We start from the raw sequence: 15,579 nt of genomic DNA, 5'->3' as shown, positions 1-15,579 counted from the left end.
CTGAGGACAAATATCCTTTGTGCCCTCTTTGGCATAGATGGTGGGGTGGGTATCCTTGGAATGAAAGGGTTTATCTATCTCAAGAGGAACCTGAGGTTTTAACCAAGAATTGGAAGACGCCAGAAATTTATGACTCCAGATGAAATCAGAACTGGACCCTAGGCTCCTTATCTTTCTCCCCTCCATGCCCCCCTTGCCCATCATTATTGCTTGTGTGCCCACGCTTAATGGCAACAGGAAAAAAAAAAAAAAAAGATGAATCACTCAATTGCTTTTCTTTCAGAAAATAAGAGGCAGGTGTTCACATGTTCAAAATTTAAAAAGTTCCCCCAGGTACATAAAGTGGGAATTGGCCAGGTCTCTACCAGTTTTTTTTTCAGGGGACAGGGTGTGGGCAGAAGAAACACACAGAAGGTACATTATAAGGGCAAAGGCAATGCATTAAATGGAGGGGAGACTTCCTAAGTCAAAGGAACTGCTTTTGTACAATATCCACCAATCTGGTGAAAATAAAAAGAGTTTGCCTGCCTTCTGAAAGCATTGTATATGTCCGTATGCACTGAAAATCTGCTTCGGGGGCACCAGGGCTTATGAAAGGAGAGAACTTTGCTACCTCCTCTGCCTCCCTGTGTGAGTGGTTACAGATACACTCCTGGGGGGGGGGGGATGGAGCAGCACCTGGCAGAACTCAGCTAGGTAAAAAGTGAAGTTTCCTACAGGGGTTGTCAGGGCGTCCTAGAAGTAGAACAAGGGACTATTGTGGCACAAGGAGCCCCCCATCTCTGCTCCTTTTCCTGCCAGAGCTGGGGTACAGATTTCCACTTGTTGAGTGTTCTTTGACAAATTCAAGAGTTGTGCTGGGTGAGGACATTGGGGGTGTGAACACAAACACACAAGAAATGGCAGTCCCGTGTATATTTAACAATATATATTTATATATATTTTCTAGATCAGTACATTCAGTTTTTAACTTGTTTTTTTCTTCACAAACAGAAGAACTCTGACAATAGTAGACTTTCTAAAATAAATACTATTAAAATAGAGCTTCAAAATAAATATTCTATACAAAGGAAACCTTCTGTGGTAACTTTTGTTGTGGGGTGAGAAGGAGCTACAGTGAAGAGGCAACATGAAGTAGGAAGGTAGTGGGGTGGGAACCTTGAACAGCTTTTTTGTTTGTAACACAAAACCAAACTGTGGGGCAGTGAGAAGAGAAAGCAAGGTAGGACACCACACAGTTACCCACAGCAAAAATGGCAGCACAAGATTTGTCATCAACTGTCACAGTAAGCACAGGGCATGGAAATGCTTACTGAAGGCATGAACCAGAAAGCCAGTGAAGCTTGGGAGATGCCCTAGTGAATTGTACAGTGCAAAGTCATGCTGCCCAGACTCCATCAGCCATCTCCTGGGGCAGCAGGGGACACTATGAAGTTTCAAAGTGACGGAAACTGGGTGTCTGCTCCTGACCAATACCTTCCATGTTGTGCAAACTTCAGCCACTCATTAGCTAACTGGGCCCCACTCGATGTTCACTGGGGATCCACGCAGACTCCACAATGCTGGAAGAACTAGATGTTGTCACATGAAGGTCTTCCACTTCTGCTGGCTGTGAAGGGGCCCATACCAGCAGCGGAGATTGGTCTTTACCTCTTTCCAGCCAGGGACTGTGAGAAGCCTTGGTTGCACCCCGACATCCATCCAGAAGGTCTTGGCTATCCTAGAGTCAGTTCTCAGGGTGCTTCTTGGGAGTGTTGGGCCTTCATAAACCCACCCTTAGGGTGGGAGCAGCCATGGCTTACTAGGACATGTGTCCTGGACCCAGGCTTGTGGACCCTACCCCCAATTCCACACGGAACGACCACTAACCCCAGGTTGAACAGAAGTGGGAACCAACTGGCTCTTTTCAGAAAAGGTTCAGATGAGGCATAATCCAGCCAAGCAAGCCATTGCTGATGGAAACACAGTCAGCCAGAAGCACACAGAGAAATGTATCGTGATTCTGAGAGTTTAGTCCCTAGTGGCCCTTGACCGGCCCCTAGGGCCCATGGGCAAGCCAGTTTTGTTTTGTTTTGTTTTGCCAAGCTGAGAAAAACATGCTGAGGACTTGCCCTGCAACAGAGCTGGGAGAACCAAAGCTGCTTCACCGCTTCCCTTTATCACTGAGCACAGGGGACACCGGGAGCTCGGCACACATCCATCTAGCAGGTTAAATGCAAACCAAAAAGAACAAGGCAAAACGGAGGGAAGAAAAAAAGAAAAAAGAAAACCCAAACTAGAAAAATCCATGTTTACAACTATGTACACAAAAATTCAGGGTTCATCAGGGGTCAGGAGGCTGTTTGTTAGGAAACAGGGTCTGTGTAGATAGAGGGTTGGTGGAGTAGGGGTGTGTGGGGGGGTGTGTACACAGCTTATGTAAATCAATTCTCCACAGAATGGGTGTGTAGAACACCAAGATCACTGAAGTGCAACTTGCAGTGGGTCAAGTTTCCCATGGAGACATTTGAGAGGGGCTCTGGGAAAAGTTCTCAGACCTTGCCAAGAGTGGACGTGTGCCCTTCCATTTGGGGGGTAACCTCTGCTCAAATATTCTGAGGAAAACATCTCCAGTCCCTTTAGTACACATCTGATACATTCAATTAGTGTAAGTGGTTGGCTGAATATGTTTTTCCTACCATTCCCTCCTATTTGTGCAAGAACATCCATACATCCATCACAACTGTGGCAAGGGTAGCTACGTGAATCAGCCTTAGAAAACATAGATGCAATATTTCGTAACTTTTTACAAGCTAGCAAATGTTATATAAATAAAGCCTAAAATAATATGACCCTCCCCTCCTTTCCTCCAATCAATAAATACCTACGGTTATGATTAACTTATTCTAAATCATAAGATATTACTACTAGTCTTCAAGAAGGAAAAAAAAGTCCTCAGAAGCACTGGGTGCATGCCAATCACAGCTACCTGCCTCCTTGCCTCCTTCCTGGAGGTGGTTCTCTTTTACAGAACAAACGAAATGCTACAAAAGGTCTGCCTGCTGCACTTCTGGTTTCACCTGGGGTAGCTTTTCTGACCCAGGCCATGTCCTCTCGTGGGGTTGGGACAACACACAGAATATCACATGAAGCAAAAACCCCTGCACAACAGCTGGGGGAGGGGGAGGACCACACACAATATAGCTTTTGCATGCAACAAGTACCTACCCACTGGACGTGCTGCACTTCGAGTCCTTTAGCACCTTGAGAAAGTGAGTTGCTACGTCTTTGGGGACTGTTGGGTGGGGGTAGTGTGGCCACACAGGGAAGCAGGGCTCAATCCCAAGAAGCCCCTGGAGAATCCCCACCCCCCTTGCTCTTACTCCTCAGCCAGGGCCTCCTAACACTAAAATAGACTTTTTTTTTTCATCATCTGTCTATTTACATTAAAGATACACACACATCACTGTACACAAAAGGCTATGACAGCAAGCAGCAGAATCACAAGAGAAGGAGCCCACACCCAGCTCGGCTCTACTGTCACTCTGCCAATGGGAGGTGCTGCCTCTCTTCTTTGCTCTTAAAATCCTCTTCTTGTTGGGAAGGGGGATTGTGTTCCTTGAGGTTGCTCGCCCCCCAGATTTTGAAATCAGCCCTTCCTGGGGGTGGCCCAAAAGGAAGCAAGTATTTCATTATTATCTTTTTAAACACCATTACAGCATCTGGTTTAATTGTTCTAAAAAAACATAATGACTGGATCCAGAGACCACAGCCTCAGACTCATTGGCAAAATTATATTTGGTCTCGCATGTGCCGCCCCGGCCTTCTCTACCCATAAAAATTTCTGGAAAGGATCTGGGCAGAGAGAACTCGGGACTCATAGTGGCAGGTGAGTCTGTGACTCGGTAAGAACCAGAGGATGGTGTTATGAGCAAACACCCCTGACAGTTAGTGATGAAGCTGGAAGGGAGAAATGCGCTCTGTAGTGGCTCCTAAAATCCATCTGCGGCTCTAGGGAGGCAGAGTGGGGAATGAGCCTCTGCTCTTAAGGGGGTCCCAAGTATATACAACAGGGATTGCCAGGGTCTTCACCTTCCCCATGGTGATAGGGCAACCTGGGGTTGGCAGGGAGAGAAGTACGGACATCAGGGTTCCAAGCGTCTTCCTCAGAGGTCCTGGTCACTCAGTCAATGATTCCTCCCCAGCAGCCAGAGAATGGAAGAGTGGGGAGAGGGGGAAGGAGGGACTGGGAAGGCATTCAAGCAGCTGCAACTTCCGGATATGTGTCCACATCTGTGTTCTGTCTTCTGAAAAGGAACCCTCCCCAACCCCCACCACACCACACCCCTGCCACTGTCTGTCTGCCAGAGTTCCAGGACCCTGGAAAAAAAACAACAACAACAACAACCAAAAGAACGAAAAACAACAACCCAAAGTGCTTCTTCATCCTTTCGGGAAAGAGAGGGTGGGCAGTGGTGTCTCCATATCTTCAGAAGCTGAGGGTGGGGAGTGGGCAGACCAGCAAGGTCAGCCTCAGGACATTTAAAGCCTTTGGCCTCGCTGTGGTCTTCTCAGGTGTCAGGAAGGGAACCAGGTTTTCAGGGGCAGCGCGGGGGCTTCGACTGGAAGCGTCAGAAGGGCTTGTCTGGTCTGTTGGCCTTGGCATCCCCGGTGGCTGCCTTGCAGATGACGCTGTTCGTATGCTTGCAGCGGCAACCAGGGCGGCGCAGCCGGTCGTAGCCGCGCTGGGCCAGCTTCACACAGCCGGTGGCGGGCAGGTAGCAGAGCAGGCACGGCAGCACCAGGGAGAGGGCCCCCATGAAGGACCAGCGGGCGCAGCAGTTGGAGCGGGAGCAGGAGCAGGGGTGGTCAGCGCAGGAGCCCTCATCGTCCTCATTGGTGCAGTGGTAGAAGATGCCTTGCACCAGGCACATGCAGGTGCCGTAGTTGACCAGGGTCTGGGCAGAGCACAGGCATTCCTGGTTACAGACCCAGCAGGAGGGCAGTGTCCGTGGGGATGCACACTCCTTGCACTTACACTTCCCACAGGCCTCACATAGCAAGAAATGCTTGTCCAGTTCGGGGGGCACTGCCAGGCCCTTGAGGTCCAGTGGTTTGCAGTGGACCACCTTGGGCTGGATGCGCACTGCCCTTGGGGAAGCCTGATCAGCCACTGGTGGTGGTGCCATGTGGTCTAAGAGCCGCTGGTCAGAGGACGTGCTGCTGCTGCTGCTCACGGAGCTGGGGCGCCCGCTGAAGGAGATCCAGTGGTGGGTGACATCCTGGTCACAGCGGGCAGGCGTTGGGGCCAACTCTGGGGGCCCACCCCGGGTCCGCTTAGGGCCAATAGGGGGCACCAGGCCAGGATTGTCTATGTAGTCATTCTCCACATGGCTGGTCTTCATTTGGTCGATGGGGAGGATGGTGAGTGGGTGTTGGAGGCGGTTGTGGGGCATACGGCTGTCAAGTAGGGGCTGGACCATGACTGAGCTGGGAGTCAAGGGGACGCTCTGTGGGATCGGGGGCTCCATTGGGCTGGAGGTCCTGGACTGTGCAGAGGAACAAGCTTCTAGGGGCCCTGGGTAGGGGGAGGTGGGGAAAAGGAAGAGAGAGTGGATTCCAGGCATCAGTACTTGGCCTGTTAACACCCCCACCCCCATCCCTTAAGGTCCTTGGGAGTACAAATGAAATGGGAACTGGATTCTCAGTGGATTCTCCAGCACTGAGGCTCAAGATGATTAATACTAACTAACAATAATGAGTGATAGAAGCAACACTTACTCAGCACTTAATGAGCCATACGCTCTGGTAAGCTCCATGTATAATGTGTCATTGACTCTTCACTACTACTAGCCCTTCTGTAGTTACAGAAAATGGATGTTCAAAATAACCTGTCCAAAGGCACACAAAATTATCAACAGAACTCAGCAGGAGTTCAAACCTAGCCCAACCAAACCCATTCTTGCAATGGCTGCAAAATATGCCCTATTTTTAAGTTTAGGTAGCCCAGTGGTTGTAAATACAGGTTCTGGAATCAGATCCAAGTTTGAATTCTCACCCATCTCCCTAGCAATGTTGCTGTAAGTAAGGTTCTGTTACCTTTATGCCTTAGTTTTTTAATCTCTAAAATGGGTTCTTGTGAGGATTAAATGAGAAAATGCTATCCACTACCTAGCGTCTTGCCTGCCAGTAATGTATCACTATTCCAGAGAGCATCAGCTTAGATTTCCTGAACACCCAAAGGACTGTGTGCTGAGGATGTAGTGACCATAACAGATAGCCCCTGTGAGCTCCCATGGAGTGTATCAGCTAGATAAACAAAAAAGCCTTTATTTCACATAGTCACAAGAGAAGGAAGGGCTGTATGTGATATCTCTACATCCAGGATATTAACTTATAACCACCACTTCTAAGAGCAGCAACCTCCAATGGCTAATAACCTCTGGCTAGGTGCACTTCTGACAACTTGGATGGGAAATCCTCTCGAGGGGCACTCACATCACCCATTTCCAAGTGCTGAGCTGAACATTCAGCCTAAATGCTATTTACTAGAATAGCTAAGCCAACTCTGGATCAGTTTCTAATTTCACCGAGAGAGTGCAATTTTAAGTTGGAATCCCGCCAGAGATTCAACTGCAGTGCCTGACACGGAACCCCAGGAAGTCACTTAAATCAAAGAGCGGAAACGACTTGGTTCAAATTTAGAAAGTGCACATTGTTTTCTATTAGAAGTGCCATTTCCTCGCCTGCTGACCTTTACATTCGGAATTCGGCTGGAGATCAATTTAAAGAAATAGCAGCAGAAGGCCAAGACCTCTGCCCAAGGGGACACAATTTGGAATCCAAGAGGAAGATTAGACTCTGGGAAGAGTCCACTAGTGGGTGGGGGTGTGAGACAGAACAAGATGCGGATAGAAGGGAAAGATAATGGTATTGAAAAAAGGAACAGACCACTGAATTAATGTTACCGGGCAGAGTTGGATGAATGCCCTTTCATGATACTAATGATGTTCTCATTAGGGGAACAGCCCCTGCATCTCTGCTGTCAGGTTCATGTGGCCTCAGAGTAATGCTAAGGGGTGGGGGGCGTTGATAGGTTTCCATTTCTAGTTAACCCCATGCCCCTCTAGACTGGATACACAGTTGGCCTATCCCAGTACTCCAATCATAGGGGAATGATACCCTGCCCCAGGTGACTCATCCATACTTACCAATGTCTACACTGAGGAATGAGGCGGCGGGTGGAAAAAGCATTCAGAGCAACTCAATTTTATACCCCCTAACTTGGAAATGGTATTTGATAAAAAAAAAAAATGGTGAAATTGTTGGGGGAAGGGCTTCTCCAGATGCTTTCTGATCTGTCTAAAAGAGCAAGCTAGCTCTCAATGAAAAGTTCACGAAGGGGAGAAAAGGGAACTTTATCCACAAGGTTCTCATCCTGTGTTCTCATCTCATCAAGTCTTTTCCATAAGGCTCAGTGCTCAGTCAGCTGCTGTTTCCCATTTGCATAGGGCATGTATTATTGGCTTTGCTCCCATGGCTCTACCTACTTAAAAGATGCTAGGTCTTCTGTGCAGTTTTTCTCACGTGGGAGAAAGTCTGCCTAATGGCAACACCTGCCTCCTGTCTCCACATTCCCTCCAAAAGCAAGGAGAGCATCATCTTAAAATGGGAGACTCCCCTGCAGCAGAGTTACTAGCCTGAAGTGTCTGGCACTTGTGCCAACAAGAATGATCATTTACCAAGGCAGCCTCCTATAGGGACCCTGTGGATGGGGGTGAGGTCAAATATGCATCTATAGAGAGGAGTTTTTCCAAGGATCCAGGATACAGTGGGGCAGAACTTTAGGGAATGCTACCTTAGCACACTTACTCTTTTGCAGGGGCTCCAAAGCCTTGCTTCTGCAAATGGGTTTAGGTTCAACAGACGAGCATTAGGAACCCCAGGTCCCCACCATGGGGACTTTACCTGGAGGAAAACATGTGACGGGGCACAAGAAAGGAAAATATTGATGGAGGCAAGGGATGAGACTCTCAGGTGCCAGCCAAGAGGTGCCTCAGCCTGAACCCCCAGCCCGGACAAAGACAGTGTGGTTCCCTTATTCCAGAAGCTTGGGTCATGAATGCTCAGGGTCTTGCCAACAAAACTGCCAGTGGCAGTTTGAAGGCCATTTTGCCCCATGTAGTTGGGGTTTTGTCTCTTAGAACTAGGACTGGGACTTGCCATGCTGTTGGAAAAATAAGGGTAAAGAAGAAAATTACACACTCTTCTTCCCCCAGTTCTGTTTTTGGAATTCTTAAAAACAGCCATATTTTCTTATGGCAATGCTCAAAGATTTTAATAGGCCCTGGAATCAGAAGGCACATTAATGGAAAAGTCCCACCAGGATGCCAGGGTGGGCACAGCGCCTGTGGGCAATGGGATGTTGGCTGTCAAGATCTGGGCTTGCTGTTGGGGCCAGACATGGGGGTGGGAGCTTGGTCCATGATGACTCAGCTCTCTTGGGACATGCAACATACAAGATGGCTCCAGCAGGCATATTCCAAAATGCGTCTTCCCTATCATAACCCTGATGTCGGATTCCTCCCGGCCACTAGCTCAGCAAAAACCAGTGGCTGGCTCACAGTTGCAGTGCTCAAAACCCTCCCCCAGCCCCAATGCCTTACCTCCCCATTAGCATGGACTTCCACTACTTCCCGAGCAGACTGTTTGATAACCCCTCAGCAAGGATAAATGAAGCCTCAAAAAAACAAAAAACAAGAAACACAAAACACAAAACCCCAACCCTCAGTTGGTTTATAAGATCAATCTCTACTCACTGGGACACACCCAGCCTCTAGCCTAAGCAATGCTGAGGAACTTAAGTGCAGTTTAATATGTACTCCCTGCTTCCCCTGCAAGGAAGGAAGAGATTTATAATATAAATAGAGGAGAGAGGAGGCTTTGCCTCATTTAGGCTCTTTGGAAGACTGATGGTCAATTTGGAAAACTGTGGACAGAGAAACAAAGCCAGCACTCCACTTAGTCAGAGAAGCACCTCTATGGAGTTTTTTTAGGTGGCATTATTATGGATTAGCATGAGGAAAGGAAACTTTTGCCTCCACTCCCAACTTCTCATACTAAGGAATAATAATTGTGGAAGGTGGGTGCCTGGGTGGCTCAGTGGGTTAAGCCGCTGCCTTCGGCTCAGGTCATGATCTCAGAGTCCTGGGATCGAGTCCCACATCGGGCTCTCTGCTCGGCAGGGAGCCTGCTTCCCTCTCTCTCTCTGCCTGCTTCTCTGTCTACTTGTGATCTCTCTCTGTCAAGTAAATAAATAAAATCTTTAAAAAAAAAATAATTGTGGAAGGAGCTAATATTTATGAAACCTATCTTCGAGTCAGGCTTCTGTGCTAAGCAGTCAGTGATTTTCTCATTTAATCCTTACACCATCACTTTGGAGAGTAACACCCATTCTGCAAGGAAGAAATGAAGAACAAAGGGTCATAATGCTAGTAATGTTAGTAAGTTACTGGGGCACCATTTGAATCTAGACAGCAAAGGCTCCAGAGCCTGCTGCCTCAACCCCACAGCCCTGACTTACAGTAACATCTAGGTATTCATGTAAAGGCAGGAAAGCACTGATCACTTTCACAATCATGGACTCCACTAGTCTCCCCAGTCTGCCACCAGCCCTCAGGGAGCCTCAACAGGCCATTCACGGGGCTCTTAACCAAACCAGCAGGGAAATGAAGCACGCAGACAGGGGTTACATCAGACTGGCCCCCTGTGGAGGGAATTCTCACTGTGCTCTTGGGGGTGAAATCTGTCATTACAGGAAGGCTCAGAATTCAAGTTTCCAATTCAGTTTTCTTTACCATCCCTTCTGTCACCTCATACACCACTGCTTCACTAAGCGTGTTCATTTTATTTTTAAAGTGTCACTTGTAGGATCTCATCACAAAGCAGAGTCTAAAAGGAAGCCCTGGCATGGGAAGGAATTCCCTCTCCCCTCTCCTACAAAGCTGAACTTAAGGATCCCTGGGATACATTCTCAGATGGGGCTTTCTGTTCCAGGTCTGTGGGGAAGGGAGGGAGGGGCCTGAGTAAGAGGAAGCCAGAAGCCGGTCCCAGAATACTGAATCAGCAGAATATTGCAAAGCTCTGAGCACACAGTCCTGTCTTTGCCACTTGGCAGTCTGTGGCCTATGTACCTGTGGGATGGGCTGAGCGTCAGGATACAGAGGCAGGCTGGCTGAAAAGAATCAAGGGGTGTGTTAAAGGTCCATGCCACCCACCCACCCCTTCCCCTTGACTTCCCCTGGGAAGAGGAGTTGGGAAATACTGACAGCTGTGCTTTCAAAACTATAGCTCTGCACATGACAGACTGGCAAGAGGCTCTGAATGAATGGGCCATTTCTGTACTGCTCCATTCAGTCTAGGCAGGTCCTCCCAGCGAAGGTTGTTTAACCCTTTATCAGTTCAGGAGAAAAGGTCTCTAGGCTGCCGGGAATCCCACCCAGCATTGCCGCTTGGTTCTTTGTGACAGCATCACAGTTTAGTTAATTAAATTCCAACCAAATAATGACTTACTGCTTCAAAAAGACTTTAAAAGGTGTTTGGCGGGGTTGAGGGGAGTGGAGAGGAAAACCAAGGACCAGCCTTCCCTACACCCCACTGAGGAAGACCATCTCTGCATCTCTGAGATGCAGAGAACAGCCCCTGTGGGAGAACAAAGCATTGGCGCAGCTGGATTTGTCTGAGAATCCTTGCAGCGGCTCTCCCACCCCTCTCCAGCACCAGCATAAGGAGTTCACTAAGGAGCTCACCTCTGGCCATAATAGTTAGTTAGAGGTCACAAAAGAAAACAGCTGCTTTTCATCCTTTTGTCCCACTACCAGCTAGCAGTTCCCAACCCTCTCCCTCTTCCTCAACCAGTCAGTTGAGCGTGCCAAAGTCTCAGCACAAGGATTAGTGGTGGTGGTGGTGGTGGGGGGGTCTTGCTGTACTTGCTCTGGGCTATTCTAACTGCTTTAAATGTTGGTTTCATTGGTTATCTGCTCAGATCCCCTTAAAGAGATACTGAAGTCAAGGGAGAGAAAAGAATGGGGCTTGAAGAATTCCCGGCCCATATCAAAGTTTGGAGGGGAACAGAAACTTAGACCCCAAGGGAGGCCCCCCTCTCACTGACAACAAGACAATTTATCTTACTACCCTCCACCAGAGATTTCTAAGAAAAGATTCTAATAATGGATTCCTGATAACAGATTTTTGTTTCCTCCTGGGATGGGGCAGGAGATGACTCCCCACTCCTCCCAACCAGAAAAAGAAAGACTACTGGAAAAGGGAAACCACTCTCTGCAAATGGCCACCTGCCCCAGAAGGGCCTCTTCCCTTCTCGACTAGATCCAGCACATCTGTGCTCCCTCCCCAGTGCCCTTGCTTCCTCCACAGACTGTCCTTGGAAAGAACAATCATGAACACAGCTGAATGGTGTAGCCTCTTAAACCCAACCACATGTCCCGGATACATCCCCAGCCTTGTCAGCTGTCCGGATCTGCAGGGTGGCCCCAGACCCCTGAGAGCCAAGAATATCCCGCCTCTAACTTCATGCAACACTCCACATCTTCTGTGTAAGAAGTGGCTCCCTCACAACCAGCTCCTTGTATGTGCCCAGCACAGCCCACCACGACAGCCCCCTTGGGAAGTTTCTGCCCTCCGTCCCTCCCTGACTGTACAAATGGAGAGACTAAAGCTCAAGCTTAGCAGGTTTCTTAGCTATTCACTTTCTCTGACCTGGCCCCAGCTTGGTCTGAAAGGAGTAATACAGTTTTCTGTATGCTGCTCTTCATTCCCTTCTTCCTCTGGCTCTTTTGAAAGACCAAAAATATATTCCAATGGGTCACTGCTTTTCTTTCTATCCAGGAGATCCAGGTTTGCCATGAGATGGAACCTTTCCACTTTTGCCATTCCCTTTCCTTAAGAACGCTTTCGTATCTACATCCCAAATCCAAATTTTTCAGCTGTATCCCTAAATCCAGGTTTGTGTAAGACTCCTGTAAGTTTTCCTCACAAGGAACTTGCAAGTCCATCGCAGCAAGGTGACAGGCACTCTGGAGTCACAACCAGATTAAATGCCTCAACTCTCTAAAGAACACTCAACTTCTAACTACAGAAAAGGAGCTCTTTTCCAAACCTCCCTGGTACAAAATCTGGGTCATACCCAAGAGGATGGCCTGAGAAAGAAAAATGCTTGGAGGGGGGCCCCCACACTGGGGGCCAGAAGATGTCACACCCAAGGAGTTAGCATCAGGTATTGGATGCAAAGTCCCAAAGTGTTCTCAAGGGCCACTTCTGAAGGTGTTAATGGGTGTTTTTTTCTACCTTTACTTTAAAATCACTTACTTTCAAATTTTGCTTGGAAAGGCTGCCTTCATTTGTCATTCAAGTCAGCCAGACCTCTGGGTTTACCAGAGTGGGAGTGGGGGATGGGGATGTAGATGTTGGAATGGGTAAAGAATATGCTGGACAGAGGGTGGAATACCAAAGAGCCTCATCTCTCTACCTTTTCTGTAAGCTCCAAATGATCTCCGGCCCCCAGTTTCTGTCCTGCTTAGCCAGGAATCATTCTAGGCTATGGTTCTGTCTCCTCCCACCAAGCCTAACCAAAGCTTTAAGGAAATGTTGTAATTTCAAAATGATGGTAATACAAAAAAGATCGTGGAAATGAGGATTTCCACTTCACAAAAAGGGAAATGACTCCTGGGTTCAGAATCTAAAAAAGGAAAATTAAGAGATGTCTTATGAAAGTCTTCCTCACCCTAACTGACCAAAATTTGTCCATCATGGAGATTTTGGAAATATGCCATCAAAATGCCTCCCACCAGGTACTGGCCCAATGCAGCATCTCAGTTGGTCATTGTGTGCGCTGCTCACATTAATGGATTTGCCTGAAGCCTGCTGGCAAGTGAGGTCGCTCCCAAGGGCTGGCAAAGAGAGGAAACTGGATTTCACCACTGGACAAGTCTACGTCTTTCCAGCCCCTCTCTTGAAACAGAGAGCTAAAGGGGTCAACTGCAGTCTTTCCTTTCCTAGTCCACCCCACACCCACAGACTAAAGGAAATAAAAAACTGAACAATTCAGATGTTTTATGTTCCATTCATGTGAAGATCCAGAGAACTCTAAACATTGTGAAATCACCAGTGCAATATCGGGCAGGGCCACAGGCCGGACTGAGTTTATTAAGAGATTGATAAGGCCGTATTTCCTAAATGCTCTAGGCCTTCACCTTCCAGCTTTGTATCACCGAGAGGCTCATCAGAAAGACTGGAGAGCCTTGGTCAGCTAACCAGAAAGGCATGCACTTGCTCCTGCCCCTCCCCAAACTGGAGAGAATCACGCCACTGATTTAGAGGCAGAAAAGTGAGGTTTCCCACTGGATCTGGGCACCCCACTGAACCCACATCTTTTCTTTCAGCGCTAACCATGCCTGGGGGTTACTAGAGACTCCGTGTGCCAGAACGCAGCCTCCTGCCCTCACCCAGCCTTGGCAATATGGACGCCCATCCAGCAGCTGGTGAATGAGGCAGCCAGCAGCTCTCCCCTCTAATCACCACCATCAAGCCCCTCCAGCCCAGCTTGCTTCTCCGTCCATAACTCAGCCATCGAGCCATGCAATCATTTTCGCCTCTCTTGCCTTCTCTGCCCACAACCCCCAGCCCCAAAGAGAATTGAGAAATCTTCTTCTTGCACAAGAACAGCTACTGTCTAAATGCTTTTTGATCGTCTGCATGGAGGGGGAACTGGGCACAGCCCTGGCCCCAGTGATGAAGCCAAGCTCCAGCTGCCCTGGCTGCCCAAACCCGCCTTTTCCCCCCTTCCCTGCCCCTGTGGCCTTGGAGATTCAGAATTTTCAGAACGTACCGTCTCTATCTTTCTTCTGGGTGATGTCAAGCCTGGTACCACCAAGAAGGAGGGAAAGCTTATCTCTACTACGCATGCAACCTCTTTCTCCAGCTCCCACACGCCCAGCGTTATGTAAACGCACCTTCAGCCCCCACCACAGCCCCAGCGCGTCCCGGCCCCGGGGCCCGGCACAGCTCAGTGCCCAGAGAAACGAGGAAAGAGGAGGCCGAAGGGCCTCTGCCCTTGCAGAGGCCGGGAAAGGGTAAGGAAACTGCAAGGCAGTTCCACAGCATAAAATGCAGCGGCAGAGCAAAGGTCAGACGGCTAAGAACCGCCTCGCCAAAGTGAGAGAGCAGAAATGTCCAGTCTCGGGCCATCTACGTGCTGACCATCGAGGAGAAGACAGAATGGTAGAAAACCCAGTCTGTCACGGCTCCGAAGGGAAGAGAAAAACCTACGTCGAGCATAGGCCGCTGCAGTGGGCTGGGGAGATCTGGGCAGAGCTGGCACCGTGGGCACGGAGCCCGGGGTGGGCAAGCCGCCCAGGGCAAGAGCGCCCGCCGGACCCAAAAGGTGGCTCCTGACCGAGCCCAGAGCTTCCCATTCCAACGCTCGAGGCGGGTGGTGGCAGGAGGAAAGAAACCAGGCCAGTAGCAAACTCCCGGGACACGCACGGGGCTTCCTGAGTCGCAGAGTGGGGAAGCCGGGCTTGGCAGTGCCCCGGGGTCGGAAACTCTGGTGCCAAGCTGTGAACACCCCCGGCTCTGTGCCGGCCCAGCCGAGGGCGTCAGGGAGCTGCGGCAGACCGCAGCGGCTCGAGGAGGCTCAGGGAGAGAGGGAAGAACACTGAGGCGCGCCCAGAAATAGCGCACCATTTGCCCCAGCCGGAGGGGGGAGTCGTATTGCGACTCAGAGGGGGCACTTTCGGATCCCGAAACCGGCTAGGGACTTACTTTGAGGAGCCGCAGAACCACAAGCATTGCTCCACGCTTGTGTAAATCTCCGAACCCGGGCGGGTCAGACGCCGCTGTTCACGCAGACGTCGGCGGGGGAAACCGATAGGACTCCTTGCGCACCGCAGCGCCAGCTCCGCGCTGTCAGCTCCTCTCGCTGCCTCCGCGGCGGTGTTGCAACCACTGCCTGGGAAAATGGCTTTTTTATGAATGGGAGGGAAGGGTGCTCCAGTGCGCACGCGCTCCGTTCGCAATTCTATGAATGGGTGGGCACAAGAGACCCCGCACGCGCATGCGCCGCGCTCCTTTTTTTATGAATGGGGGGCCGGAAAAGAACTTAACCCCTGATTGCTGGGGCTGACTGTAGCTCCTCCAGAGGCCGTCGTTCTTTTACAAAAAGGGGTGGAGGTTGTTGTTGCTTTTTTTTTTTTTTCCCCCAATGAATGGAGGGCGGCGGCGACTGCTGCAGCTGGCTCAGCTGCGCGGGCTGTACCCCCTCCCAGCCTGCGAGAGGAGGTAACGGCCACCTTCACGCCACTGCGGGCTTGGGCAGGAACCGTCAGTGTCGTTGGGGGTTGGGGGGCACTGTGGCCTCCGAATCCTGGGCCGAGTGCTGGGTGGGGAGAACTCACATAGATTTAGGGATCTCGATCTGCCGCAGGGGTGGGGGGCAGGGCGGGAGACGGGAAGACCCCCTGCAGGGGGCCTTATCTTTCTCTAGCCTAGGGGTGTTGGGGGGAGGGGTCGTGAAGCCGCGCTTAC

General features: G+C 49.9%; 1 protein-coding gene across 1 annotated transcript; it reads right to left on the bottom strand.

The window, feature by feature from the left end:
• Positions 1-1,276: 1,276 nt before the first annotated feature.
• SPRY4 (sprouty RTK signaling antagonist 4) lies at positions 1,277-15,037 on the bottom strand. Its single transcript, XM_032336322.1, has 2 exons — positions 14,818-15,037; positions 1,277-5,557 (listed from the first exon to the last, which is right to left on the bottom strand). Exon 2 carries the CDS (start codon positions 5,508-5,510, stop codon positions 4,611-4,613), a length of 900 nt encoding a protein of 299 aa, XP_032192213.1. The 5' UTR covers positions 5,511-5,557; positions 14,818-15,037; the 3' UTR covers positions 1,277-4,610.
• Positions 15,038-15,579: the final 542 nt, after the last annotated feature.

This window comes from Mustela erminea, chromosome 3 (genome assembly GCF_009829155.1).
Source record: "Mustela erminea isolate mMusErm1 chromosome 3, mMusErm1.Pri, whole genome shotgun sequence".
Lineage (NCBI taxonomy): Eukaryota > Metazoa > Chordata > Mammalia > Carnivora > Mustelidae > Mustela > Mustela erminea.
Note: the sequence above shows the minus strand (reverse complement) of the source record. Positions and strands in the feature narration are given on the sequence as shown.

Coding starts and splice junctions, on each gene's coding strand:
- SPRY4 (XM_032336322.1), bottom strand. CDS start 5,510: ATGGAGCCCCCGATCCCACAGAGCGTCCCCTTGACTCCCAGCTCAGTC.